The 27,092-nt window shown below is 41.2% G+C and overlaps 1 protein-coding gene across 10 annotated transcripts in view; it reads right to left on the reverse strand.

Moving 5' to 3' along the window:
* The window catches only part of LOC133349224 (adhesion G protein-coupled receptor B1-like), a 143,857-nt gene that overhangs the window by 85,811 nt on the left and 30,954 nt on the right, over positions 1-27,092 (reverse strand). For 8 of the 10 annotated variants that reach the window (XM_061562539.1, XM_061562543.1, XM_061562541.1 and 5 more), the window contains exons 3-6: positions 24,155-24,307; positions 20,520-20,639; positions 14,539-14,706; positions 6,542-6,715 (exon numbers count right to left, since the gene is read on the reverse strand). In XM_061562539.1, coding sequence (XP_061418523.1) covers positions 6,542-6,715; positions 14,539-14,706; positions 20,520-20,639; positions 24,155-24,307 — 615 coding nt within the window. The remainder of the gene's footprint in view (positions 1-6,541; positions 6,716-14,538; positions 14,707-20,519; positions 20,640-24,154; positions 24,308-27,092) is intronic. The other 2 variants (XM_061562544.1, XM_061562535.1) reach the window with 1 other exon arrangement.

Here is a 27,092-nt window from a genome sequence, read left to right on the forward strand (position 1 = left end):
GGAGAAAAAAAGTAGACAAACTATGTGGTGGATAGAACGTGTCTGCATATTGTATATCACATGATGGGAATGTTATCCCCTTTGTACTGCAAAGTGGTACACACGTGGATAAACCACAAGCTACATTGAATTACAAAAGACATAGACAACGATGTGCGCTTACCCTTGTAATAAAAGTTGTGAAGCCAAAAACAAGATTCACTTATGCTTTATTGATTGGTCCTAGAGCAAGTTAATATAAATTGCAGTGAAGCAAATCAGATTTGAGGCACGTGCCAACTTGGTCAGGCTCATCCCAACTCTTATTTTAAATTGAACACATAAACAGCCGCACCCAATGTACTGTTAGCAATTTGAATAGGGCTATGGGACTAATAATAATACTAATAGAGTGAACACAGGACAGACACGTAATACGTGGGTGTCCATTGCTTTCATTTATTGAGCCTTCACATGGACTTGTTTCGCACCAATTATTGCAAACAAATGTTAGCGACATCACCACATAATAGGGGTGAATGGTTGTTGTATTTTATGTTGTTGGTGGGCATGTGTGAAGAGTGAGTAGTGGTGGTGCAGTGATAAGCAGATTCTGCTATAACCCAGGCAACTTGAGTTCGATTCTCAGCCATGGCTGAGCCTCTCCAAGGTCAACTCAGTCATAAATGATAATCTGTCATGGTATATTCAGGTGCCATAGCCTCTGCATTGTTATCCACACCATTTATTACGTACCTAGTCGGTTAAGTGCTCGCTAACATAACTTGATTCATAACTTTATTCAGCTACTCCGGTCAACTTTATGTGTGTGTGTGTGATGGGATAAAGCGAGGGGTGGGTGGGAGGTGGGTTGCGAGGATCCCGGGGGGGGGGGGCAGGGTGGTGGTGCAGCTGTTGACACAGTGTGCAGGCAACCCGATTTTGCTTCCTCGCTGTGCACAGCAAGGGTAGAAGCATGATATCTGAGCTTGACTTGTACATGTGAACATCAGCACTGGGAAAGAAGAGGTGACTGGGCATGGCCACATGATATGTCTGATTGCTCACTGCAGAGGAGGGGTTGCCATTCCTCTGTCAGGAGCTGAACTGGTATTGCCTGCACCTTTGTGGAATACAGGAGGTTCAAAAACCTGTGCGACATTTACTGCAGAAATTCACCCCCCCCCCCCGAAAATGTTGAAGGATGAAGGCAACAAACACACCATGAATGAGCGAGGAATGGGCCACGAAGCTCCCTCAGCGCTCATCCGAAAAGTATAATTGGCCGGATCCCACACAGTGGTGGAATGCGTCCGTATTTCGCGGGTATCATCGCAAGCTAGGCTCCACCTCGAAGCCTTGCTCACGTTGGGCCATTCCACAATTATAGCAGAATAGGCTGTGTATGGTACAACAATCATTCCCTTGTGAATTTCAAACTGCCGAATGGGTCCAATTTCCTGTGAAAATGGATGTCAATTCACAAAAAATGACGGCCATTATGGCTACATGAATCAGGCCAAATATTTCATAATGAGGGGGAAAATAAAATCCTGTTACTGTGTGCACCAATTTCATTTTGTAAAGGCACCATCTGTGGCATTAATGCCACATCTGATAGCGCCTTGATCATTACCCTAAAAATCGTGTTTTTTAAATAATTTGTTTATTTTAACAATGTCATTTGAGACAATGATAATAATTAACTCAACTTATCAAATGTGCGTTGCATCGCTTACATAACAATTCTAGAAATAAATCACTCAATAATTGAAATGTAAAGAAATATTAATGTTATAATATACAAATGTTGTATAAAAACTGTGCTTAAATTTCGTCACATAAACATTCATAAATACATCTTGCATTCATGAATATGATTTGAACAGCATTCAACATGCTGAGTATGCATTATAATTAAAATATATATATAAAGGTGCAGCCGTGCAATTGATTGCTCATGCTACTGCTGGTCCAAGTGGCTCCAATAGAGGGAGCTCTAACGAGCCACTATTGAGGTTATTTTGGTTTCTCCTTTGACAGTGGCCAGACATTTTTAAACAGGTGGGAGTACTCACACTTTAGCCCACCATACCACTGCACATGACCTGCCATTCGACTAACCATGGAACACTGATCCTGCTTGGTGGACAGAGGCCGGGGGATTTCAGAAACTGCAGTGCCGGGAGATGGAACGGTCTGGTGTGTTAACCATTACACCACAAGAGCATCCTCACTAAATTATATCGAAATTCTCTGTCTATAAAATTAAAAATCTTAAATCACCAATTACTGTACTAATTGGAACCATTCCCCCCCAAAAAAATACAATCCTTATAAATATTTAGTTTCCCATTCGTGCGTAAGTGAATGTAAATACTAATGCATTAAGTCATGAATAATGAATTCATAAAATCATGATGTAATGAATATAATTCGATCTATCAGTGAACCTCAAACTTTTATGCCATTAGAGTAAAGGTGAGACTTGTTGGCATTCATCATGACATGCATATTCTAATTAGACGTTCCCCACATCCACAGCACTCTATTTGGTTTATGCCAAAATAATCAAAACATGTGAACCTGCATTTCATTTTCAAATAATCACGCTAATGGGCTGCTTTAATTAACTTTAATGAAATGACTCAGAAGGGAGATGGATTTTTATAATGATGTTCAAAAAGCCATATCAGGTCAGTTTAGGGGGCATCTACATCATAACTATGTTTGATTTCCACATCAAACTTTTATTTTACCTTGGTTTTGCATATTATGGTTGGTTGTAAAGCAAGTTTATATTTGTCATTAAGTAAAAGTTACGTTGAATAGACTCCCTTCTAACATCAGCAATGGGGTGACGTTAATTTCAGTTTCAGTTCTGAGCAGCAAGTTTGGAACATCCACATTCCTAAGTCAGAGACTGATTTTTTTTATAGATTGATAAAATGTTGCCTTCTCACAATGTGATTCCCATACTTATCAACACAGGAGGGATGGACTGAGCTGACTCCCAATGGTCAATTATACTCAAACCAACGTGTGATATATGGAAAACCGACGACATATGGACATGTTAAAAAAGCACACAGCTTCCATGCATATGCAAAAGCCATCAGCAAAAACCATCAAAACGGTGACCTAATACCATCAAAATGGTGACCTAAGACAAGATAACCATCAAAATGGTGACCTAAGACAAGAGGACCATCAAAATGGTGACCTATGACAAGAAGACCATCAAAATGGTGACCTAAGACAGGAGGACCATCAAAATGGTGACCTAACATCATCAAAATGGTGCCCTAAGACAAGAGGCCTGTCAAAATGGTGACCTAAGACAAGAGGATCATGACAATGGTGACCAAAGATGAGAGGACCATCAAAATGGTGACCTAACACCATCAAAATGGTGACCTCCGACAAGAGGACCACAATGCTATATGGGTGAAGTAGTGGTACAGTGGTTAGCACACTGTCCTATCAACCCACAACTGTGCTCTTGTTGGCTATAATTACACGTAACTTATTTTACTTGGTGTTTCTCTTCAGTGCCACCATCTGTGATATTGCTTTGGTGCTGACAATGTACATACATGGTCAGGGAATGGGAACCTTTTAAATGGACTTCCATAACCAGATAAGAGAACCCCTCCCTCTCAAAAAAAGAATTATTGGTGGGAGGGGGGAGATTTCACTGTTGCATCGTTTTGTGCCTTAGTTTGGTTCGCACACTGCACTACGATGGCGAAATTATAACTCCCTCACCTGGTAAACAGTTTATGCGCTCTCCACATCGTCGCGTGGATTTTTCTCTGGATCCTCAAGTTTTTTTTCCCTCTACATTTATAATGAACATGTGTTTAGAATATTTGGCTGCTATACATTTCCACATGATAAGCCACTTCGTTGAGCTATCATTTGTGGCCAGGTCGCTTCTGAAAAATAGCTATGTAGCTCAGTGGGCCTTACCTGGTGAAATAAAAAAAATAGTTTAGTTCAGTTTTAGTTTACTATGAATCCTGCAAAATGAGTTTCATTTATGGTCACGGCTAACATTAGTGGCGAGTGATATCCGAAACAGAGCTGGAACCCTCCTTCACCAACCCACACTGACCAGCTTGGTGAAGTATGCTCAAACAACACGTGAACAAAACGTGCGTGGCGTGATTGCCTTCATTCAGCAGTGGACTGACAACATGGTGTCAATTATTAATATTATGCTGTACATGCATACGTACAAGGGAAACAGGGGGGAGATAATACCTGCAAGAGTGGATCGTTTGAAACATAATTATCATGGCTAAGTGAGACCTCTTTGATACTTTTACACCACAACATTGTCTAGGTGTAAGATGGCTAGATTTGTCATCGGCGATCGCAATGAGAAGCTCCCCAGGCTTGCAAACACGTTTGGGGAGTGCAGGGGAGCTAATTTAAATGTAATGTAGCAACTGAATGTTAAACATGGCCTTTTCAAAATGCATGTATTGACATGGGTGCCATGTTAACCAATGTAACTCTAATGAGATTGTTCTCCTGCCACTGGCACAGTGGCAATTAAATACTGTGATTTTTTTCTCAGCAGTTTTAGCATAGGTGTGGGAATGAGCTCAAGATTACAAAATGTGTAAAATGTTCAATAAAAATAGTTTTCGTGACAAGACTTTTGTTATTGATGACATTAGACATTTTAATGACGTTTAATTACACGATATTTGTTTTTTATTCTTTCTAACAGCTTATTTTGAGTGTTTCCATATCCTGTAAAAAATGTCCTTGAATGAATTTTGGGTCACTCTTTGCAAAGTAAAACTTTCCGGTTGAAAGGATTTTGTTTATCTGGTTTAAAATAGAGAAGCAATGTCTCCATGAATCTGTTTCTCTTTACAAAAAATATAATAGGATTTTTTGCACAACATATAATGCCCCACGGCTTTCTGGAAGTGCATAATGCCTGCAGCATTAATTCAGCACAAAAAAGCTCTGGACTGGTTTCAACATACAGTGCCTCATCAGTAGTCAGGCTTGCTTTAATCAATGCTGCCAGATGTTATAGGCAATTACTCTCTCTCTCTCTCTCTGTAAGATAAGGGTCCGAGTTCGACAAAACGAGAAACCATATCTTTGTCGAACTAGGAACTATATCTTAAAGAAAGGGTACTTTCCTATATCATCTGGCCGTTCAAAAATTATTCAAACGAAGCAGGCCTGGCTCTGCTGATGAGACACTGCGAGTCAAAACTGGTGCACGGTTTGCTTGTATTGATTCAATGCTGTTGAAATTACGCACTTCCAGAAGTCTTTGCAGCCATTGGGTCGTGTAATAATGCTTTATTGAAAAATGTCCGTGGAGAGATGTATATATACAGGAGGTATACTCTCTGCGTATCTATGTTATTATCTATATTTGCGAAAATAACGGGAAATGGTTAACACGTTCAAACACCAAATAGATACCTTTTGCAAGGTATCACGTCTGCATTAACCACACATTCTTGCAGTAAAAGATGAAAAAAACATCCTCTGATAACAAATGCATTGTCTTTGAAACTGATTAGCCTACACCAGAGGCACCCTTATGCATGGCCTTGCCTCACCGGTGTTAGACCAGAGAACGCCACCGGTGAGACTAGGCCATAAAGAAGGTTGTCTCTGGTGTGGCCAATCAGTTTAAAAGACAATGCGTTCATTATCAGAGCATGTTTATTTTCACATTTTGCCACAAGTACGTGTGATTATTGCAGACTTGATGCCTTGCCAAAGGTAGCTATTTGGTGGTTGAACATCTTAACACCTGTTTGATTTCCAGAGAGGGTAAAACCTATTCTTATTTTTCATCATTTTGGATACTGGCAAAAAAGGTTCCAGAGATATGCATTATATAATTTAGTTCCAGAGGGATGTGAGCAAAGATGTATTCACTCAATCTGTCAAGAAAGATCGGTTGACATACCCCCTCCCCCCACCAAAGAATGTCCACAGGCTGAATCCAGCCGGACATGGGATTCACATCGATAGAGGTGGGGGCTCTAGGAGGGTCAGGGGCTGAGGTAGCGTGGTGGGTAGTGGTGTGTGGCAGGGCACAAAGACAAAGATCCCCCATACATTCTAGATTTGAAGCTTTCGTGACTGCAATGATTCATATTCTTAGGTTTTTTCGGTAAAGTCACGTAGGTAAAAACATTAAAAAGTAAAATGAAATAAAATAAAAATCACGACGTTTCGGAGGCAACACAAGCTTCCGTCTTCAGGTGGTACCAGTCACAGCCATGACAGCTGTATCAAGTATCAAGTAAATACAGCTGTCGTGACTGTGACGGTACCACCTGAAGACGGAAGCTTGTGTTGCCTCCGAAACGTCGTGATTTATATTTTATTTCATTTTACTTTTTAATGTTTTTACCTACGTGACTTTACCGAAAAAACCTAAGGATATCCCCCATACAGCCGTAAGAGACCATTGGGGCAAGCGCCGCCGGCGAGCGTGGACACATGGGGCAACAGCGTGGCACGGGGCACGCAAGGCAGAACAAGAAGTGTCGGGTCCTGTGGTAGCTACCGAAGTTACCCGGGCAGAGGGCGATGTTGCAGTTCTTGGTCAGCCGCTCGGGGCCCTCGCAGCGCCGCCCGCCGTGCTGGGGCTGAGTGCAGGAGCGCACGCGCTCGCGGTAGCCGCGGCCACACGTGCTGGAGCACAGGCTCCAGGGGCTCCACTCGTCCCACAGCCCGTTAACTGGTGGCGGTGGGAAGGGGAACAAAGGCCGTCAACAATGCATTGTCAAGGCTGGTCAAGTCGAGGGGTAATCTCTGTCGACCAGAGATAACCATCGTTGTTGCTCTGCATTGTGGTTTTTACGGTTGTTGGGGCAAATTGTGCAACGATTTTGCACCTTGTGCTGGGAGCTTCGTGAAGAACTGTGGCCCTACACCTCTCCTCCATTCATGCCTAGACACCAAGGCCCAGGTATGTTTAAACCATGCAAGGGATCTCGGCAAAGTGGGGCAGTCATGGCTTGTTAAAGTTGAAACTAGCAATGGAAATTAAAGTTGCATTAAAATAAAATACGTGTTGCACCACATTCTTCTTCAGGAAGAGTTCCAGCATACAGTTCCTGAAGCTAATCAGCACCTGAAGCAAAACATTCCCAGAAACTTTTCCCGACAGAAGCTCCCAGCGAATGGAACGAAACGTCGGACAATCCATAAAACACATCAATGCAACTGATAAAAAAAATTGAACTATCATTAATGTCACCATTAGAGTCATCATTATGACTGTCATTGTTACAGTGTTATTAACTGCATGGTATTTGTTATTGTTATAATTTCCACCATCGTTATCACATCATTTTCATGATCATCATTGATTTTGTTATTGTCATCACTATAATATAAATAATATCAATGTGACTGTCATCATCTTGGTCATAACGTTTGCAGTTCAATGTTTCGCTTGGTTTTTGGTGGGTGCAGTGTTGAAATAACCGTTCGGCAAATTTAGCTTACGCATAGTTATTTTGATCGCTAATTTAGATTCTATAGCATAGGTGCTGGAGAAACATTCACAGGAAGCTTGAGAGGGAGGGTTTACCCCTGTCAATGTGAGAACACTAGACTAATAAAGGAATTGCTGATTGTTCAATTGGGCTGAAAGACTCCAACATGCCTCTCGAGAATTTCACTTTTGTTGAATTAACTGTATGCAGCATTATCATCATTATTATTACACATTTCATCAGAATCATCATCACTACCACGGGCATTATCAGACCACAGTCATTTATTGCATTTATTCATCATAACCTTGATGCAGCCTAGTCTTGTAGGTCTGTTAAATGTAACCGATTAATAATATGTTCTACGTTAATGTTCATTCAGCACCTTCAGTCATCCGGCTAGCACAATCCACCAAAAATACACTTTGAACAGTTTATTCGATATTTCTGGGGTATTTATGGTCAATGATAAAACGAACACAAAATTAGATATGGATACCTCTTGTACTACCAAATTACTGTTTTTATTTTAATGAAAGATTATCTTAAAAATACCATGATAAAATGTATATAATATCGTGCCACAATCTTTATCATCATTGTCATCAATAGCAAGAGTCGTTAGCTTCTTAATTTGAATTCCTTATAATCCATTGCTACGATCATAATCATATTCAGACAGCCTCATCACTGTTATAGTCGTCATCTGTCATTACTAATGACCATTGTGAGTTTCTTTTAATCTTGATCATAAGTCATACGTAAGCATTTTCCATTATAAACCATTGCTCTTTGGTATTCGGCAATTAGCAATCAATAGCTAATCATCAAAGTCATTTGCCATCATTCATCACTGGGATCAAATTTAATGCATGTCTCCAATTAAATTTGTATTGAATGCTGTTAAGGAATGGTCCATACCTATTTTGACCATAATCCCCGTCGGCAACAATTATCCAAAAACCGATAAGCAAGTAACCATAGACTTTGAGAGACTGAACATTATAATCAGATGGAGGCAGACAGAGGAGGTTGAAGAGTAGAAGGAAAATGAAGCATGTAATGCACGTTTCAAATCACATGGGTAAGAATCAATGCTTTTATAAAATTCTAAATAGAGTTTTTTTTTAGATTGTGTAAATATAAATGTTTCGTTATTCTAACGACCTAACCACCACGCCCCCTATATTATGTATAATATGGGCTGCGGAAACCTATGTGTTAAACTAGATTTTTGGTTCGTATATCATTTTTATCCATGGTCAATCCACTGCTGGATAAAGGCCTGCCCAACCCACCACCGCCACTCACAATTCTGCAACATAACACCGGCACATTAACTAAATTCGTCACTCCATCTCCTCTGTGGCCGCCCCTCTTGGAGTAGTTTTTTTCCTCGGCTGCTACCCCTATTGTTATTGTCCGTTATCCATCATCTCTTCTCGTGACGTGTCCTGTCCAAGCCAAGTTTACTTTCCTGCATAATTTGAACGGCACATTATATCTGCATCTGTTTCATAATCTATGCATTCCTCTTTATGTCTCTCAATGCAATGCAATGTGGGTATGTAATTCGTGCGTTCACTGCAATGGTTTCATGTGATGCGTGCAGAAACTAGTGACCCGCTACCTTCACCATAATATGAACATCAAAATACGTATTAATTATTGAATGGAATAATTACCTTGAATCATGAAAATTCATCACATTTCTGATGATGGGGTGAATGGTTGAATCTGTAATGATGGGGCGCGACAGTGGTGTGATGTTCCTTGTCCATATGCAGGAGGTTGGGGGTTTGATTCCGACCCTAATGCCTAATTATTTGGCGTTTGCATGTTCTCTCCATGGTCGTGTGGATTTTTTTTCCCTGGGTCCTCTGGATTTTCCCTCCACATTAAAAATAACATGCTTTTAGATTATTTGCCTGCTATACATTTCCACATGATAAGCCACTTCGTTGAGCTATCACTTGTGGCCAGGCCACTTCTGAAAAAGAAGCTCAAAGCTTTGTGGGCTTTACCTGATAAAATAAAATAAATAAAATAATTTCGTGTGATTTGCTTACCTTTTCTATATTTTGCACTGCTATCGTGTTTTTTTTTTGTTTGTTGTAACTTTCTGACCCACCCCTACTGGACATCTCATAGGATTCATTGAGAGTAAATAAAGATTCTGATAATTATCTGTGCAGGGTTATAAGGAGACAGAATGCACGTAGGGAAACTCGAAGGGGTGAGCTGGATGGTGGGGGGCGACCGTACAGGATGCTATTTAATAGCAGCTCACACAGAAGCTGTGTGTTATTTAGACGTTGAGTGTTGTTTCAAACAACACAGCCATTGGTCGAAGTGACCATAGAGCAACAATGAGATCCAGTAAATGGATATGGACCAGGCTGGGTTGTCAGTGAAGGTGGAGATACTTTGTTTGCATTCTATATATTAATTTAAATTGGAAACTTTGAGTGTTAACTGCTACGTGGTCTGTGTATTATTTCACTCTATGAAATAAAGTAACACAAAAGCCTACAACGTGCACCATTTGATATTGTCGCTGTGATTAAAATGGAGCCAACAGCAAATTATATCAGAAGTTAGTATGTGCACATTGTAAAATATAGACATTAAAACATTAATTACGTACTGGATTAAAGTGTATTTCAAAGCAGTTGCAAAAACACTCCATTTCACAGCACACGTGATAGTAAGCTCATAATGCAGCCTTGCATAATCCAGGCTGCATAGGGAGCGTCATTTAACATAAAAGACAATATTACGGAATGCCTTTCTCAAATGGCTCCAGGTGATGTTGCTGGCAAAACCAGGTTGAGTATGTATTTGGTTAAAGTGGTGGGAATCACACATCAGGAAATTCCTTTGCATTGTAAAACAGAACGATTTAATCTTCTGAGCCTTTTTTTACCTCCACCATATTACCAATAGCTGCAAACAGCAGACAATATAACTCCGGATTTGCCTTCCTTCTCAATGTCTTCAGACAAAATAGGACACCAGGCTGGAGAAGTCTTGTGCTGTCATGCTTTTTCTCTCATCTGAGATTGTCCCTGACCCTTTGCTCTTCGATAGTGATCTTTCAGTGGAAGGCTAAGGGGCATTGACTCTGTTCTAATAATTTGGTGCGAGAGTTCATGCCTTTAAGAGGCTGCCTTGTTGCAGCCTTGCTTGTACCAGACGGAGGTCAGGTCAAGCACTCGCAGAGGCCCAACAATCCATCGTCACCTTTGTGTTTTTTTTTCTCTCAAAAAGAGAGGAAAAAGATTAAGGAGTAAAATGAAACTGAATTGCTGACACTTTTGGTCTATGGATTGATTTGTTATTTTTATTTACTTGTAGTTTCATGAACAGTGAAAATTGGCAATTGTAAAATTATTATTTTTGCACCGTGCTTTTTGTATTGCAGTATTACTTTATCTGGATGGGAGGCATCGTGGCTTGATTCGCAATTGAAAGACTGAGAGGTAAACCCCATCATCCCACTTAGTTGGATAAAATAGCTATGACTTTGGAGGAATTCAACAATGCCTGTCCATTGGAGAGACTTGCTTTTGTCATAGATATGGAATTGTTCTCACTGGCTCATGAGCACCAATGATGATTACCGCAGCCAAAAACTCGTATGAACATAGGCGGTATTGGGAGTGCGGTTTAATGTGAGAGTATTGGGGAGTATATATTATAAAATTAAACAGTCTCTTAATAATGCAGGTATACAACTTACACAGTACATGCATATTATCTAGATACCTGTTTGGTCTATTATGTGGCTTGAGCAGCGTTATAGGTAATTGTAGTTGATTTCTCAGGCCACTGCTGGTGAAAAGACCTCCAATAAGGGGAGCTTTAGAGAGCAGCTCTATACAATATTTGGCCTACACTGGGCTGATGTCTTGCAAGAAGGGGGAGTTACCCACACTTGATCCCACCACATATGACCTGTTGATTGACTAACTATGGTGAGCCATTGTTTCAACTGCCAATGACCTCTGAATTGCAATTCCAGTGTGCTAACCATTACACCACAGCAGCTATGATTTCCATTACTCTAACAAAAATAAATGTGCATGGCCGTGATATGTCTTAACTACATATATCAATATTATTGTATCCTTTCTGTCAATAATATTCCACTTTCAATCGTAAAATATTGATAATACAATTAGTATCCTGAGCTTTGTATTTGTTATAAGAGATCGGACACAATTACATTTGTACAAAACAAGCTGGAAGAAAGCGGGTTGACGTGTAGGCCTTTCCGAAAACGGCGATAATTGAACGTGCGGATCTGCTCAACGACGGAGTATTGGTGCACACCGGTATTGCCATGGGGGAATCCTGCAACTGATCATAGTCCATTAGAAACCATTGCATGCGCAGCATCACAGGAGCACATCCTGCCTGGGCACAGCTGTGGCAGGCGGAGAGCAGCAGTGGGGAAATGAAAGCTCTGCCTTTGCCTGACTCTGCCCTGTGGCAGAGCAGCTTCAGGCTGAAGACGCAAGCTGCCCGTTCGTTAACTCACAACGCCCCACTATATCTTGTCATCCGCCCATTCCCGTCAGCTATAAAACTATGAACAATAAAGTATGTCTATGCATAAAGGAGCACGGAGTAGTTCTCATCTTTGTTGTCCGATCTGAGCCCATAGTAGAAATTCAGCATTTCAATAACAGGGGTCAGTCTGTCCACAAATTGGTAGATATTTTAGTGACCACACAGTGTTGATGTAGACTGAGTTGAATTCTGACTGTTATTCGAACCCGCAAACTTCTGATTGTTAGTTGAGCAACAAAATAATTAGTGTTACTAATTGCATAATCATCAATGGTTCATTCACTGCTGGATGAAGGCCTCCCAAGTAATTGTTGCATCTTTCTCAACAGAGATACAGTACTCTTAACATATTTTGAATACCATTGTCATTCCATACACATGTCCCTATAGTAATAAAATAAAAATTCTTACCCATGAATATATTCAGGTGGCATTTTATTATATAAAATGTGTAGACTCTACGCTGATGTTTAGTGCTTGTTTATAGAGCTATGAATGCAATAACCTTGAATTTGTTCCTTTGAAAAATGACATCCTTCCCGAAAAAACATCACGAAAACTTTAACGGTGACAGACTTTGGCTCGACTGTGTGCCTCCAAGGTTGACTGACATTAAATGCAGTACTATGCTACCCAGTAGCTTATTATGTAAGCCACAGCGCACAGATGGTCGGTCATATAATCTCGAGTTTGTGGAGATGACTCAAGCTGCAACCTACATTCTGAGTAAAGCCACACGTGTTCATGGGCAAATACTCAGTTTTCAGTGTTTCCGTGTTTCAAATGCTTTGCCTCGCATATGCATTGGGGTGATAATATAACACTGGTCAACACAGTTTTTCTGGCATAAGGTATTCCAACGGTTTTAATTTAATTTTGGGGTGCTGATTCCAAATCTGACATCAGTTTTTGTCTATCACATCAGGTTTTTGAGATATCAAATATTGCATTTTCAATAAAAACTGCAGAAGAAAAATTTTACATAAATGTGGATATCTACATAAAATTTTATTATAAACACACTATCCTAAAAATACAGCACCATATTTTAACATTAAAGCAATCACTGACTCGCAACAATTTGTAATCATAAGTGACAGAGTTAATTTGGGGTAAAATCAATGAAAATGGGGTATGCCGATAGCATAAAAATGAGATGTGATAGAGCAAATCTGAGATCAGATTTGGAATCAGCACCCTGAAATTAGTCTAAAACAGCTGCAAAAATCCAGGCCAGATTTTTTTAGTTTTTTTTGTTGACCAGTGTAATCAGACTAGTGCACATCGACTTGAGACGATTCGAGTCAAAGTGTCCCTTTGCTCAAACACGCAATGATGCAGCAATCACCTCCATTTCCAACCCAGAGCAGGCAGTGGAAATTCAACATGGCTATGGCAAGGACCAGTCCCTCCACAAAACAACTACTCACGTCGCAAATGAAGCAATATTCATTTCACCGACTGTAAAGTAAGGCTGATGATGATGGTGAGCCGAGTTGACCTCTTACCAGTATTTGAACTTGCCACCAGCCAACTGTGTGGGCCACTTTGTCAGAAGCACTACCCAACCCATTTCACATTTGTAGGTCGAATGAATAAGGCAGCAATGAAGACGTTGGTCAGGTACCTCTGCATGCAAGTACCGTGCGAGAGCACTGATCCAGCACTGCTGAATTTCTAGGTTCAACTCCTGGTTTCATACTACTGTAATTAAAAGCAAATTCTCAAGTGTAGAGAGTTCATCATCATAGCCTGGGCCCAAATAAATACGTAAACAAAATAGTTGAACATTTAGTTTGCGGCTTAATTAGGTATATCCTACCTCTGATGATGGGAAATGTTGATTGTTATTGCCATATACCCATTGAACTCCATATTTACAGTAAACAAAAAACTGCACCACCAGGTGTGGATAACAGGTATTTTTATGTGACCCCCAAAAGGAATGATAAGATGTCACTTTCCAGGGGCAGCTCTCAAAATCGTAATGTTTCACTGTGACAGTTTCATAAAATATATTTCGTAATCTCATGGAATAATCAAACAGTACAGCTGGAATGTAATGCCCCCTTACCTCTGGCACATCTGAGCTGAGCCACTGTGGGACTCTCATGGTACAGGTGGTTTTCCACTGGCTATTCGCTATGCTTAAGCAGAACCATAACATATATGCTGGCCTCATACAGCATGTGAACCTGGCTATGTGCCAAGCACAACTAGGGTGCCTGACTAATGACACATTCATTTTCCGCAACGTATCAGGACAACTTAAACACATCATCGCCACGTCACCTACGCGCGACTCAACCCGTTCGTTCTGCGTGACATGGGCGGCACGGCCTCTGCTCATGAAGTGGGAATAAAAAAAACAATAACCCGTCGCCTTCCTGTTCCATGCCAGGCCGGCTCAGGAACGGCCCCAGACACGGTTCTGATCCGCACGGTGAAAAAGAGGCGTGAGGTCGGCCAATGGGAAGTCACTCACTGGGGCAGCTGACGGTGGTGTTGCAGGGCTTGGTCTCGCGCAGCGGGCTGGCGCACAGCGAGCCGTACGACGCCGTCACGCACGAGCGCGTCCGGATCTGGATGCTATGGCCGCACGTGACGGAGCAAGCGCTCCATTTGGACCACTCCTCCGTATTGAGCTCACTCCCTGCGGAAACAAAACACGTGCAACGTTAGAACAACAACAAAAAGCAAGGCAAACTACAACAACTGGCACGGAAGGTTTCTCTTTCTAATTCGACTTGATGTTGGTTCTTTGAGTCAGGGGGTAGAAGGTTAAAGGTGGAGAGATACAACTGCTTGCTCATGTACACTGCTGGTGGACGGGCCTCCACTAGAGGGAGCGCAAGATACATCTTCGAGTAGGTAATTCGGCCTACTTTTCTCTATACTGGCACGATGTTTTGGAAGGGGTGGGACTACACACGCTTGACCTCACCGCGTGCAGACCTGCTGATCTGCCCGTGGTGTATAGGTTTGTATTTCTGGGCGAACAGAGGTAGGAGGATTTAAGATCGTTGCACCAATGTGCATTTGCAGTGCCAGGATATCTGTGGATTGCAAATCCAGTGTGCTAACCATTGCACCACCGCAGACTTCCTTTGACTAAAATCGAATGCCGTGAATCGTACGTCTTTAGCGTAATGTCTCAAATGTGAATGAGCACATCGATGTTGTCTAGAGCTGGATTTAAATGTTCGAACGTTGTTGCACATTCCCTTGTTGTATTCTTCAAATGTTGCAAAGCATCCAACGCTAAACAATCTAACTTTGCTGCTTATATTTTTCAACACGAGGCGATTACAATCAATTACAGCTTATGCCATTAATTTTGTACAGACTACAGGCTCTAGACTCAGCAGCTGCTCTCCCATCTTTCCTGTATGCCTGGCTCATGGAGCCAAGAAGAGCATCTTAGGCAAGGCAATGTGCACATTCAGCCAATGAAAAAAGTAGGCATTTCAGATAAGTAATTCAGAGAAATATATGTATTAGAAAAAAAAGTAAAATTACTCCAGTAAGGACAGATTCATTCAGTTTTATATATATATATTATGCATATCCCTGCCATTCCATGCTGGCATACATAAAAAAAAATCCACCGCATATAATTATTACCCCCATCCCTGCTGGCTTTTACACCTGATTGGTTCACAAGTAACGACATCACATGTATCCCTCTATTTAATACTGAAACAGGAGGATGTCTCCACTGGCAAAACGTTGCACTCCAATTGTAAATGTTGTGGGTTTACTCTCCAACACACCGGTGTGCTGTACTAGTAACGAATTGGCACATTCTGTTTACGTGACAAACCTTGCTAATTGGCAATGTCGGGTGGTGGCGGGTTTAACGACACATTAATATATTTACGCGATTTAGCTCAAAAACCTCTTATGAATAACATTGGTCGCGACTATAACTATTACCTTTGCGTTGCCATGATAACCCCACAAGACTTCAGCCAGCCAATCACAGTGCACGTAGAACATATTTTGTTCAAACACTTTTGAATAGCTGAATGCCGCAGACTCATATGCAACATTACTGCACCGAATACACTGGCATATGAAACATTGGGGCAACACAAACTTAAACATTTTCTTGGTTCTTTCGGTAAAGTCACGTAGAATGGAAATAATAAAATAATAAAAATAAAACATAATAAAATAATTCTCACGACGTTTCGGCCACAACGCAAGCAGCCGTCCTCAGGTGGAGAGCAGGTCTGTCGAGAAAACAGAGTCTGACAGACCTGCTCTCCACCTGAGGACGGCTGCTTGCGTTGTGGCCGAAACGTCGTGAGAATTATTTTATTATGTTAAATTTGTATTATTTTATTATTATTTTATTATTTCCATTCTACGTGACTTTACCGAAAGAACCAAGAAGATGAATCCCTGCAGTCACGAAAGCTTTAAATCGAAACTTAAACTTAAACATTGTTATTCACAACAATGTTCCAAAAAAGTTGCACCGACTGTATATTTTACAGAAGGGCAGGTATGTGCTCATGAATAACCCATGAGTGCACATTCATTCATTGCACACAGATACAGCAAATAGGACATGTTGAGCCCTTGGCAAATGTATAAAGGGTGCCACGGTGGCGAGATGTTAACTACCTCGCCTGGTGTGCAGGAGGTTGTAGCTTCAATCTCGACACTGACACCTGTATATTTGGAGTTTGCATGTTCTCCCTGTAGGTCGCGTGGAATTTTTTTCTCTGTGTCCTCCGGTTTATCCCTCTACATTTAGAAACATGAATTTCGAATATTTGACTGCTATAAATGTCCACATGATAGCCAGGTATCTTCTGAAAAAGAGCTATATAGCTCAGTGGACCTTACCTGGTAAAATTTACTTGGTAGTTTAGTTTATAAATTACATATAATTGAGATTTTCTTTTTATAGCTACATGTTGGCAGTTATTTTAAGAAGTCCAGAGTTTATTTTATTTTATTTGAGAATGTGGCCTCCTGGTTGATGAGTCCATGAAGAGACAGATATACATGATTATATCTCCGACCCTAATGCATTACCGTATCTCTGGATCATAACACGCACTTTTTTCCCTAAACAAAAGTTTTGGGTGCATCGTCAAGGCAGTTGTGTGTGCGTGTGTGTGGTGTAGATAACATAATGGATACTGGGCACAAGTCTTAGGGTTAATGTTACTTTCCAGAGCATTTTTTTTACCTGGAGAATATGGTAATATCTCTCAGTGGGAGTAACCAAAGAAATTACTGCAAGGAAGTCACGTAAGGGGCACCCACTCCCAAATCACTCGTGTTAATTGGACTGGGTGCAAATATTTTTAGATAGTTGGAATTGGACAAAACTTTAATTAATTGAATGAACAAGGAAAGTGGCATGCGTTGGAGCCTTTATATGTAGATCGCATTACATTTGTGCGCGCACCAAATGTTCTGAAAATGTATTAAAAGTGTAGCGCTGGTTAATTTGTTCTGAAATCTAGGACATATTACACTGTCTTGTGAGAATATTCAAGGGGCATATTAACATATGTTTAATTATGATAGCACTCTGAGAATAAAACAAAAATGTAGGTGATTATTTGTATATGGAGTAGCGATGGTGGTGGTATCATATGTTAAATTACAAAAGGAACACGATTTTATACATTTTGCAGATTGCTCTACGATGATAGTTTAAACCAATAATGTTATTTTAGCTGTAGCATTCAAGGAAAAAACTGCTTTCATGAACAGATATTTTATGCAATATGACCAGAAGTATGCCTTGCCCGTGGGCAACAGTGCTCGTAAGAGAGATAATAAAACAATACACGTGACATTGCCGCATGTTCAAGGCCAATACTCAACAGATTATATTATAAGTGACGGAGTGCCATTTCCATAGACTCAAACGTGTCTCCCTGCTTAAATTATCACGTCTCCATCGGTGGCCCTGAGCAATTGGTGGAAATGTCATATTCCTTATGATGGGGCCAGTCTCTGCACAGGACAACCGCGTTTGTTTTTGTTTTTACAAAAGTGGTACCTATTTTACGAACCCCAGATTAATGATTTGCCGACTTGACCCACGACCTGGATTTTGAGCTCGCAACGTTCTCATTGTAATATGTACATCGAGATAAGCAGAAAATATGTCTCCATATATATTGGCCTCTCCATGTAAAAATAAAGAACTCAAAAGTATGTTTTACAAAACCCATCGGGTGCACAGCCTTGAGGAAATATATAATTTAAGGACCATTGGTATACACGTTTCCTTATATGGATTGAATGCTGGTCAAATGAGTTTGCTTGCTTTTTTTATCAATGCTGCTAAAATGATGCACACCCATCAGGTCACGTGGTCAATGGGGTGTAAAAGAAAGTGTATTTTTTTTTTACGTGGAGAGACAGATATATGAAAGAGATATTATCTGCTTATCTCTTTTTCTCAATATATATTCTTCACAATGATAAAAAACGAGTCGATAACCCGGGGCACTATTACGTTAATAGGAGCTCATATTGAAAAGTTCGATAGAAACGTGTCAATCTTCTGGAAACGTTACAGCCACCCATTCAGTGTCACTATCTATTCAATGTCTGCCGGACTTCTTACACCATTTCAATTCACCTAAATTTGTATCGATTACACGAACATCCCCATAGAGCCAGTTACCCAGTAAGATTTGGTGGCAATGGCCTGGAGCCACGAACAATAAGGCTATTGTCTAGGGGTGCAGAGGAGCCCAGGCAGCAGTCAGCCAGGCAACTCAATGCATTGATTCGTTTTAAGAGTGTTGTGATATGATATGTGATTTATCAACAGTTTCACATGATCTAACTATGCCATTCTTTGGAAAATGCCAAACTGAGAATTAATCAGCAGAAACAGCTCGTGAGAAAGGCACAGGGTGTGAATGTAAAGTCTGCATTTCGTAGGTTGTACACACAAAAATACACAAGCATTTTACTTGGACCAAAAGACATGTTTTGCTCGTCCAAAGGAGACGGTTCTAAGCAATTGCATCTTCTCTGACCGGCATGTCTTCAGTCTCGTCTCTTTGGCTGGAGGTTAAGAAGGCAGTCCTGACATCCCAGTTCCCACCTTGTCACTCCCATCAATCGGACAAGGAGGATCCTAGCAGACAACTCACTCATGCCATGCATGCGATGTTGTGGCTACAATTATACGCATTTTAAATGCTATTCCTCAAATCGCTACAGTCCCATTTTCCATGCAATTATTGTGCACCAATAAAATCAATTCAATCTTCCTTTTTGCGACATTTGCAAATGGAATTTTCAGCAGATAATGATCTTATAAAATGTATTCAGTATAGTTTCAATTACAGTGCAAACACACCAATTGCAGTTAATAATAATCTCATACTTTTATTTAATTATCATGCATTTTGTTGCTGCTGTTCAAGGAAACTGGCTGAATACTGCAAGAGAGGAATGTGGTTGCTGCTCGCTAGGACATTTGTAAATTTAAACCCATCATGGCTCGAGGTTCATTAAAATGTGTACCAAGTCGTCCACAGTGGCTGTACAATCTGATCCAGTTATATAAATATCCCATACCTGTCAACACATACAGTTTATCCATATTCTTGTACAGGGAAATTGAGTTTCCAGGTCCAAACGGCATACAGCCGTTTCAATACTGGCATTTTTTGTCTATTTGTTCGTGTTTCTTCCTTGTGATGGGACTTTGTAGGATGAACGTCAAGATTTATAATGGCACGGGGTGACCAATAAGGTCTGAATTGGTCTATAATAAGGGGTTGACAGGTATGATATCCCACTGCTTTCTAATGACGTTGTTACTTTCTTATCTTGTTACAGCTGTTGATTATTGAGAATGTGATTATTACATTCCTTACAAAGTAAAGCATTCACATATTTAATAAGCATACTGCGTTTGGTGGATCACACATTAACGCTTTAATATTTTAAATGTAATCTTCTTTATGACTCCTCGTTATTTTAGAGGCGTATCTATGCACGGATTACCCTCTGCTTTCAAGAGAATGGCACTTACCGGATTCCCACCACTGACACGTAGACTGCCAAAGGAGATGAATACTGCCCCAGTGTTGGAGAGGAGAGACACTTTGGATTTGAAATCACTATTACTTTGAACCTACAATTTCGAGAGAGAACAAAAAAAACGAGCTCCATATCTATCCTAGCAGGGGCAACAGCTCACTTGGCATTGTCTACCTATCCCAGCTTCTCCCCACAGCACGATAAAGCAATTCTGCAACTATTATAATATTATTACTACAGTAAATATGCCAACTGTAAAAGTCCCTTTTGATGAAACATTTCCTTCTTTTTCAAGGGTGTCCGAGGGGGGGGGGGTCAATTGGCACGTGCATGGCAAACGTGTGATGCTGCAAGCGTGCAGAAGCACCGATCCCAAGACCCCCCCAGTGCGACCCGACGTCAGTGTGAGCCCTGTGCACAGCCAACCTGAATGCGAGCTGTAGGATGAGCCGACGTAGGGAGGAGCAGGCGGTGTCTCCCTGTTGCGGAAGTCCACGGAGCGCAGGCCGTGGCTTCGCAGGGCATACTTTGTCTGGCTCCTTCTGTCTGACGAGGAGAAGAGAGAAGATATGGATTAAAACAACATTAATAGAGTATGTGTTTATACTCTTTGGTTATTTCGGTAAAGTCACGTAGGTATGAAACATACAATTAAAATTAAATCACGACGTTTCGATCGCAACACAAGCGACCGTCATCAGGTGGAACCGATACAGCAGGACAACTGCTGATTTAGGAGAAAGATCTGCTAACAACAAGAGCATATAAAGGGTTTTGATGGGCTCAACCCCAGGGGTAAGTGGGCAGAGCGTGAGAAAATTAGCATGTCGATGTGTTTATGTACAGAAGGGGGTGGGCGGCAATTTGAACCAAATACTTTGGAAATGACATTTAATATGCTTTACAGCATGTCGTACAACTATATGAATGCCAGTTTTTTTTCTGCAGCGGTTTCGATGTTTGCCCATTGGCGACGTGCTGATATAACCTGCAATGTGTGTTGAAAAAGAGACTTACTTGGCAGTGCTCTGCTAAGAAAACTAAAAAAATCTTAATGAAAAAAAGCTTTATCCGTTTATTTTGAAAAAATTAAATCCACAAAACATATCTTTAGCAAGAGATTAGTTGCTCATGCGTATACCATACTTTCTTCAATCTCATACATGTTCCCAGTTGCATGGACATAAATATACACATTGTAGGTATGGATAATGCAAATATGAATATTGCAGATATCGAGGGACATCTATGAAGATTATAGATTCCAAGTGATGACTTCATTTAATGAACCAGTATATACATTTGGACCTAGACTGAATGCAATTAACAAGAGGATGGAGTTGTTTTATTATGAATTTCATTTTTCATACGTTTCATGCTGTTTTGAATGAGTGAATCACATTCAATTGACGTGATGCTTCAATGTATTGTGCCCTAAGAAACAAATAAATCAGTGTAGATTCATCGCATTTACATGCATCATAAACAAGCACAGTGACAAAGAATATGGCACAAATTCTGAAAAGTGTGCAAAGAAGCATGGAGAGATGATCGATGCTTGGAAACACACTTAGAGAAAGAAACACAAATGCACGGATCAGAGAACAAACACAACTTAGGGACATAATAATTCTTGTAAAGATAAGTAAATTGGCTTGGGCAGGACACGTCGCTGGCAGGAGTGATGGCCGATGGACAAAACTGGCGACGATGGCAGCTAAAGGAGAGAACACACCCAAGAGGATGACCACTGTGGACATTGAGTGATGAGATCAACTCATGTGCAACAGCCTTGTGGACGTTTGCAATGTAACCACGGGGGACGGTGTCGCATTTGGAGAGTCGTTATCCAACAGTAGATAGGGCAGGGCCGATGATGATAATAATGATAACTGTAAATGATATGGCGTTGTTACTATAACTTAAGTTGCAAATTGTTGCAGGCATTTCTGCATAATGGTTTATTTTCACATTTTGACAATGTTCAAGACACAGCGTCTGAGTGATTTTCCCCATCATTATTTTTCAGGGGCACGTGCAGTATTCATATAAATTGGACAAACAGGAATATTCGCCACAGTTGAAGGAATGTTATGGCGAGTTTAAAGATAATTGTCACACATTAGTGCTCTCATAAAACTCGGCCGTTGAACATATATGCCCATTAATGTAACAGAGAGCCTCTTAATAGAAGTGTGAGTGGAGTGTATCTTTAAATGTATTAGCTTGCCGAAAAATACCCAAATGATTGTATCTAAATTTGCACTCCCAGCCACGTATTATCTTGAGTAATATGTAAAGATATATCATATAATGTGTTAATTTGCGTTCATTATACTTAGAAATTCAAATCGGCACAATTAGTGGGATTTATTGATCTCACCATTATTATCAGATTATTGTATGCTTATATTGAATATTATAATATTATAATTGCTATAGAGAATGTATTGATAATATTTGACATTGAATGCCGACTCCAATACAAAAGTTAGGAAAAAAGCTGAGCATTATGTTTAAAATTAATTAATATGAATGCTCGTGTGCAGTTGTGAATATATAAAGGAAAATAAAAAAAAGTCTGGTCATGTTTATAGATCAGTATAAATTAATGTAAATTAACCAACTATGTGATTTGCATGACGGTATAATTACACAATACATTAACCATATGATTGTGAATGGCATTTGTTCCATCGCTTATTATAAACCTCTTGGCTCCTTGTCAGAAAGACCGCATCAATGTTCCAAATGCAAAGTGAAGAGAGAGATTTTAGTTATGTAATAACAATGATGATTCACAAGGCAACAATACGTAAGAGTTTAATCTCATTACAATATGAACACAGCACATAATGACCATGTTAATGAGTATACTGACAGTGGCTAGCATTTGTATTAACTAATTATTACGTAACAATACAATAATTAATTTTACTGAGCTTTTTACCAATGAAGTGGTGCACTCTCAAAGAAGATACAATTGAACCCTTGTGTTTCATGCAACGCTGGGTCTATGTTGTGGCTTGGGACACCTGGTAATTTATCATGTGGCATATGTAAATATTTCACAACGCACGTGGATAATAGGGCTTGTGATTCTTTTTCCGTACACATTTGTGCTGCTTTGAGGCACCTATGGGGTTTGGAGAAAGGACGATTTATACATATTCTACTTGCACGCAAATATCTACGGTAGCGGCTGGCCTTCGGAGACTCCACCGGCGGTGACAATGAAGTTCCATTTAGGATAACAAACAATGCCTCGTTCGTTGAGAAAAAATGTGATGCAGATACATTGACTGGGACTCGGTGTCCCAAAATCGGAGTGTCTTGCCTTCCTGCTGAAATGGTCATTTCAATTGGCAGTCCTGAACCAGTAGCAAATATTCCAGATTCCTCCGGCTGGAGCCATTGGGATAACTACTGCCGACTTTAGAAAAGTAGCATTCATTTAATTGACTCCCAGATGGGTGATATATATATATCTTTTATCAACCTCCAACTGGATTTTGAACTCACAACCATCCAATTACATGACCACGTCGCATATCCAACCGTAGCATATCTGCCCAAACCAATTAACTGCCCTACCCAATGCAGTATCTGTGCACAAAGTTAAATTACTAGATTATTTTGCTGCAATAGATTTCCACATGATAAGCCACTTCATTGAGCTAATGTTTGCGGCTTCTAAAAAAATAAGCCCATGGCTCAGTTGGCTTTTCCTGGTAAGATAAAGAAAATAATAAAAATTACTTTGCACTTTTAACGTGTTCTTGTATCGTTTGCTGTTGTAACGTTCTGACCCGCCCCTATTGTTTAAAAAAAGCTTTGTATCTGATCGGATTCCTCCAGCACGCATACATATTCAGATTCTGTAACTGTCACTTGCCAAAGGTGTTCACAAATCCGTTCCTTTTCACACATCTGCCTATGCCTCAGCCTCCGGCGAGTCAGACGTGGGACTTTGCTATGCAATTGTCCCGTGGTGTGACTGGAAGGTGCTTCACCAAACCTCGGCTCCCAGCCGCCGCCACCGCTGCTGTGCGTGTTCTTACTGGGGCAGTCCTGCTCGCCGCAGCCGTCCGTCTCCTCTGCCAGGCCCTCACAGGCGTGCGGGCAGCGCACGTCACACTCCCGCATCCGCACCCGCAGCCCGCCTCCGCACGAGCGCGAGCAGGCACCCCACTCCGACCAGGTTGCCCACCAGCCTGGCAACATAAAGACGAGACAAATGAATATAAATGAATATTTTGAATGTGTTTTTTTGCAGGTAAGGCCCACTGGGCTATAGAGCTCGTTTTCAGAAGCGACCTCGTCACAACATATAGCCAAAGTAGCTTATCACGTGGAAATTTATAGCAGTCAAATATTCTCAAACGCATGTTGATTCTAAATGTGGAGGGAAAAGCCAGAGGACCCGGAGAAAAATCCACGCGACCACGGGGAGAACATGCACTCTTCAAATATGCAGGCATCAGGGTTGGGATCGAACCGACAACTTCCTGTATACTAGGTGAGGTAGTTAACATCTCGCCAGCGTGGCATTTATATAGGTTGAACTTCATTTGCACCATATGTAGCCAATCGGAGGTGTGGAGCAAGGAGAACAAACGATACACAAAAAGCTATTTTGTGGTTTTCAATCTAGATTTAAAAGTGCCGAGCTCCAGTGGCTTCCGAATTATTATCTGAAGGAAGAGCATTCCAGATGGCCGCAGAAGCGCATCTGAAAGTGTGCGAAGCAGTAGCCATCTTTGTTCGATGATAAGCCAAAAGCCGTTGCGAGGATGACTGGAGTTTGTGTGATGCTCCTTGGTGAGTTCAGCAAGGTGTTGTGGTTAATGTGTGGCCAGCACTTAAAAATGCCCCCCATATAGCCTTAACAGACTATCGTGGAAAGTGCTGTTAGTGGACACCTATGAAGGTCGGCACCCCACGCGAGGGTATGGTTGGCTTGCACCGTGCCTGGCCTCCTTTGTCTCCCTAGTGCCGATGATGGCACCAGAAACTAATTTTTAGGCTTAGTCGACCTAGGGGAGGCCCATAACTGGTTAAGATGATTGTCCCTGGTGTTGGCCATGAGCGGGAATCACACTCATGTCTCCGGGTTTGCAGCACCGCATGCTACCCACTAAACTACCACAAAGACAAAGATCCCCCATTTCACCTTAACAGACTGTTGGGGAAAGTGCTGTTAGCAAGCACCAATGACGGCCGGCACAGCACACGAGGGGGTGGGTGGCCAGCACCACGCCTGGCTGCCTCTGTCTCCCGACCGGCGATGTATACTAGACACCTCTCCAGGTACTCATTTGAGACTGAGTCGACATAGGGGAGGCCCAAGCCCAGTTCAGATAATCGTCACTGGTGTCGGCTGTGAGCGTGAATCGAACTCGGGAAGCCAGGTTTGTAGCGCAGCGCTAATAGCTACACTACCACTCCCGCAAACACACACACAGCCACTCACCGTTCAGGCTACCAACACACACAAGCACTCAGAACACAGCCCGCTACTACACACAGCCACTTAGCAGACAGCAATGTGGGGAAATCGGAAAAGGACCCCTGCAGAGAAGCCTGTTCCCTGTGGAATGAAGAACAAGTCCCGTGCATTCGGTGCCAATTCTCGTCACCTATTCTGCACAGTACCATAACAGGCCTCTTCCATGGGTTATTTGTGCTAGTGGCCAGCCTGTGGTGTGAAATTGATGCGTGGCGGCGCAATGAGAGCTCACGGAGGATGGAGGTAAGACCCGTGCTGTGTGTTTATGTCGGCATGCATTCGATGAATGCAGAATGCATCATCTCACCTAAAAATTATAATCCTTTGCACTGTCGAATTTCATCCCAATCGGTATTTAGCCGTCGTGTCACAAGTCAAAGTATTCATTTAAATATCTCACAAAACAGTGCAAATCTGCATGTAAGCTCACAGCCCACATAGGCAGATATCACATGGCTCCATCTGAGATCCCTGTAAGTGACCTCTTATTCACACAGTCGAGGAAATCATTTTTCCACCAGCTCTTACGTGTTGGAAACATGTGAGAGTAATATTATGTGCATGACAATTTACTCGGTAATATAATTTACAGAGCCAGCATGTAGCCAAATTTAAGAATCAAACTTCCTATTGATATATTTTTTCGTGCAGTCATTGGTGACCTCGCTGAGACCATCAACTCAAAGCACTTGAGAATCCGGTTTAATCACAAGCATTTGCCTGGATTCAAACCCAGGATCTCAGTGGTATCTCTGAGCCACCCGGCGACCTCCAATACTTTCTTTAATGTCAGACGTTGGAGGCATTTGTTCCCTGGTAGTTGGAAGGCTGACTATCTCCTCTGGCTGGCATGAGTGTAAGACAATGTTTCAAATGTATTCCAACATTACGGACCTAGCTTCCATTTTATTACAACTTTAGTCATGCACGTCTTGTTATATGTCTAGTTTTAAGTCAGGGCTTGAAAAATTACACTGTTTTTTTTTTCATTCTGAGGCCAGATTATTAGAATGCATGAGTAGGGCTCGTGGTTGAATTCAATTTCTTGCACTTGAGTGTAATGGGTGCGCAAATCATAAAGCATTGCATAATATAAGGCATTTGATATGAGCACTGACCATATAATTACGAGTAGAAATGGAGAAATTAGAGTAATCATGAGAGAGAAAAAGGTGTGATTATTAACATGCGAAGAGGAGCATGTGAGTGAGTGACACTTCCACCCTGCTGATCTGTGAGGTGGCCAAGATATCGCAATAAAACCAGAGAGGTTTCTAACCTCTCTGTAATCATGTTTTAGCATTAGCGCCTTGCCTCAATGTTTAATGAGAAATCCGGTTGCCTTTGCACGTGCATAATGCTCACTGAGAAATTTGTTAAACAACGTGCAGGACCCTCCGGGAGCTGCATCATGACATTCTGTGAGGCTTTCTTAATAATAATAATACTATGGTACCATAACATGGCGAGCCATTATAAGGGTGCATTAC

The sequence above is a fragment of the Lethenteron reissneri genome, chromosome 29, assembly GCF_015708825.2.
Source record: "Lethenteron reissneri isolate LAM-NWPU_2019-01 chromosome 29, ASM1570882v1, whole genome shotgun sequence".
Classification (NCBI taxonomy): Eukaryota; Metazoa; Chordata; class Hyperoartia; order Petromyzontiformes; family Petromyzontidae; genus Lethenteron; species Lethenteron reissneri.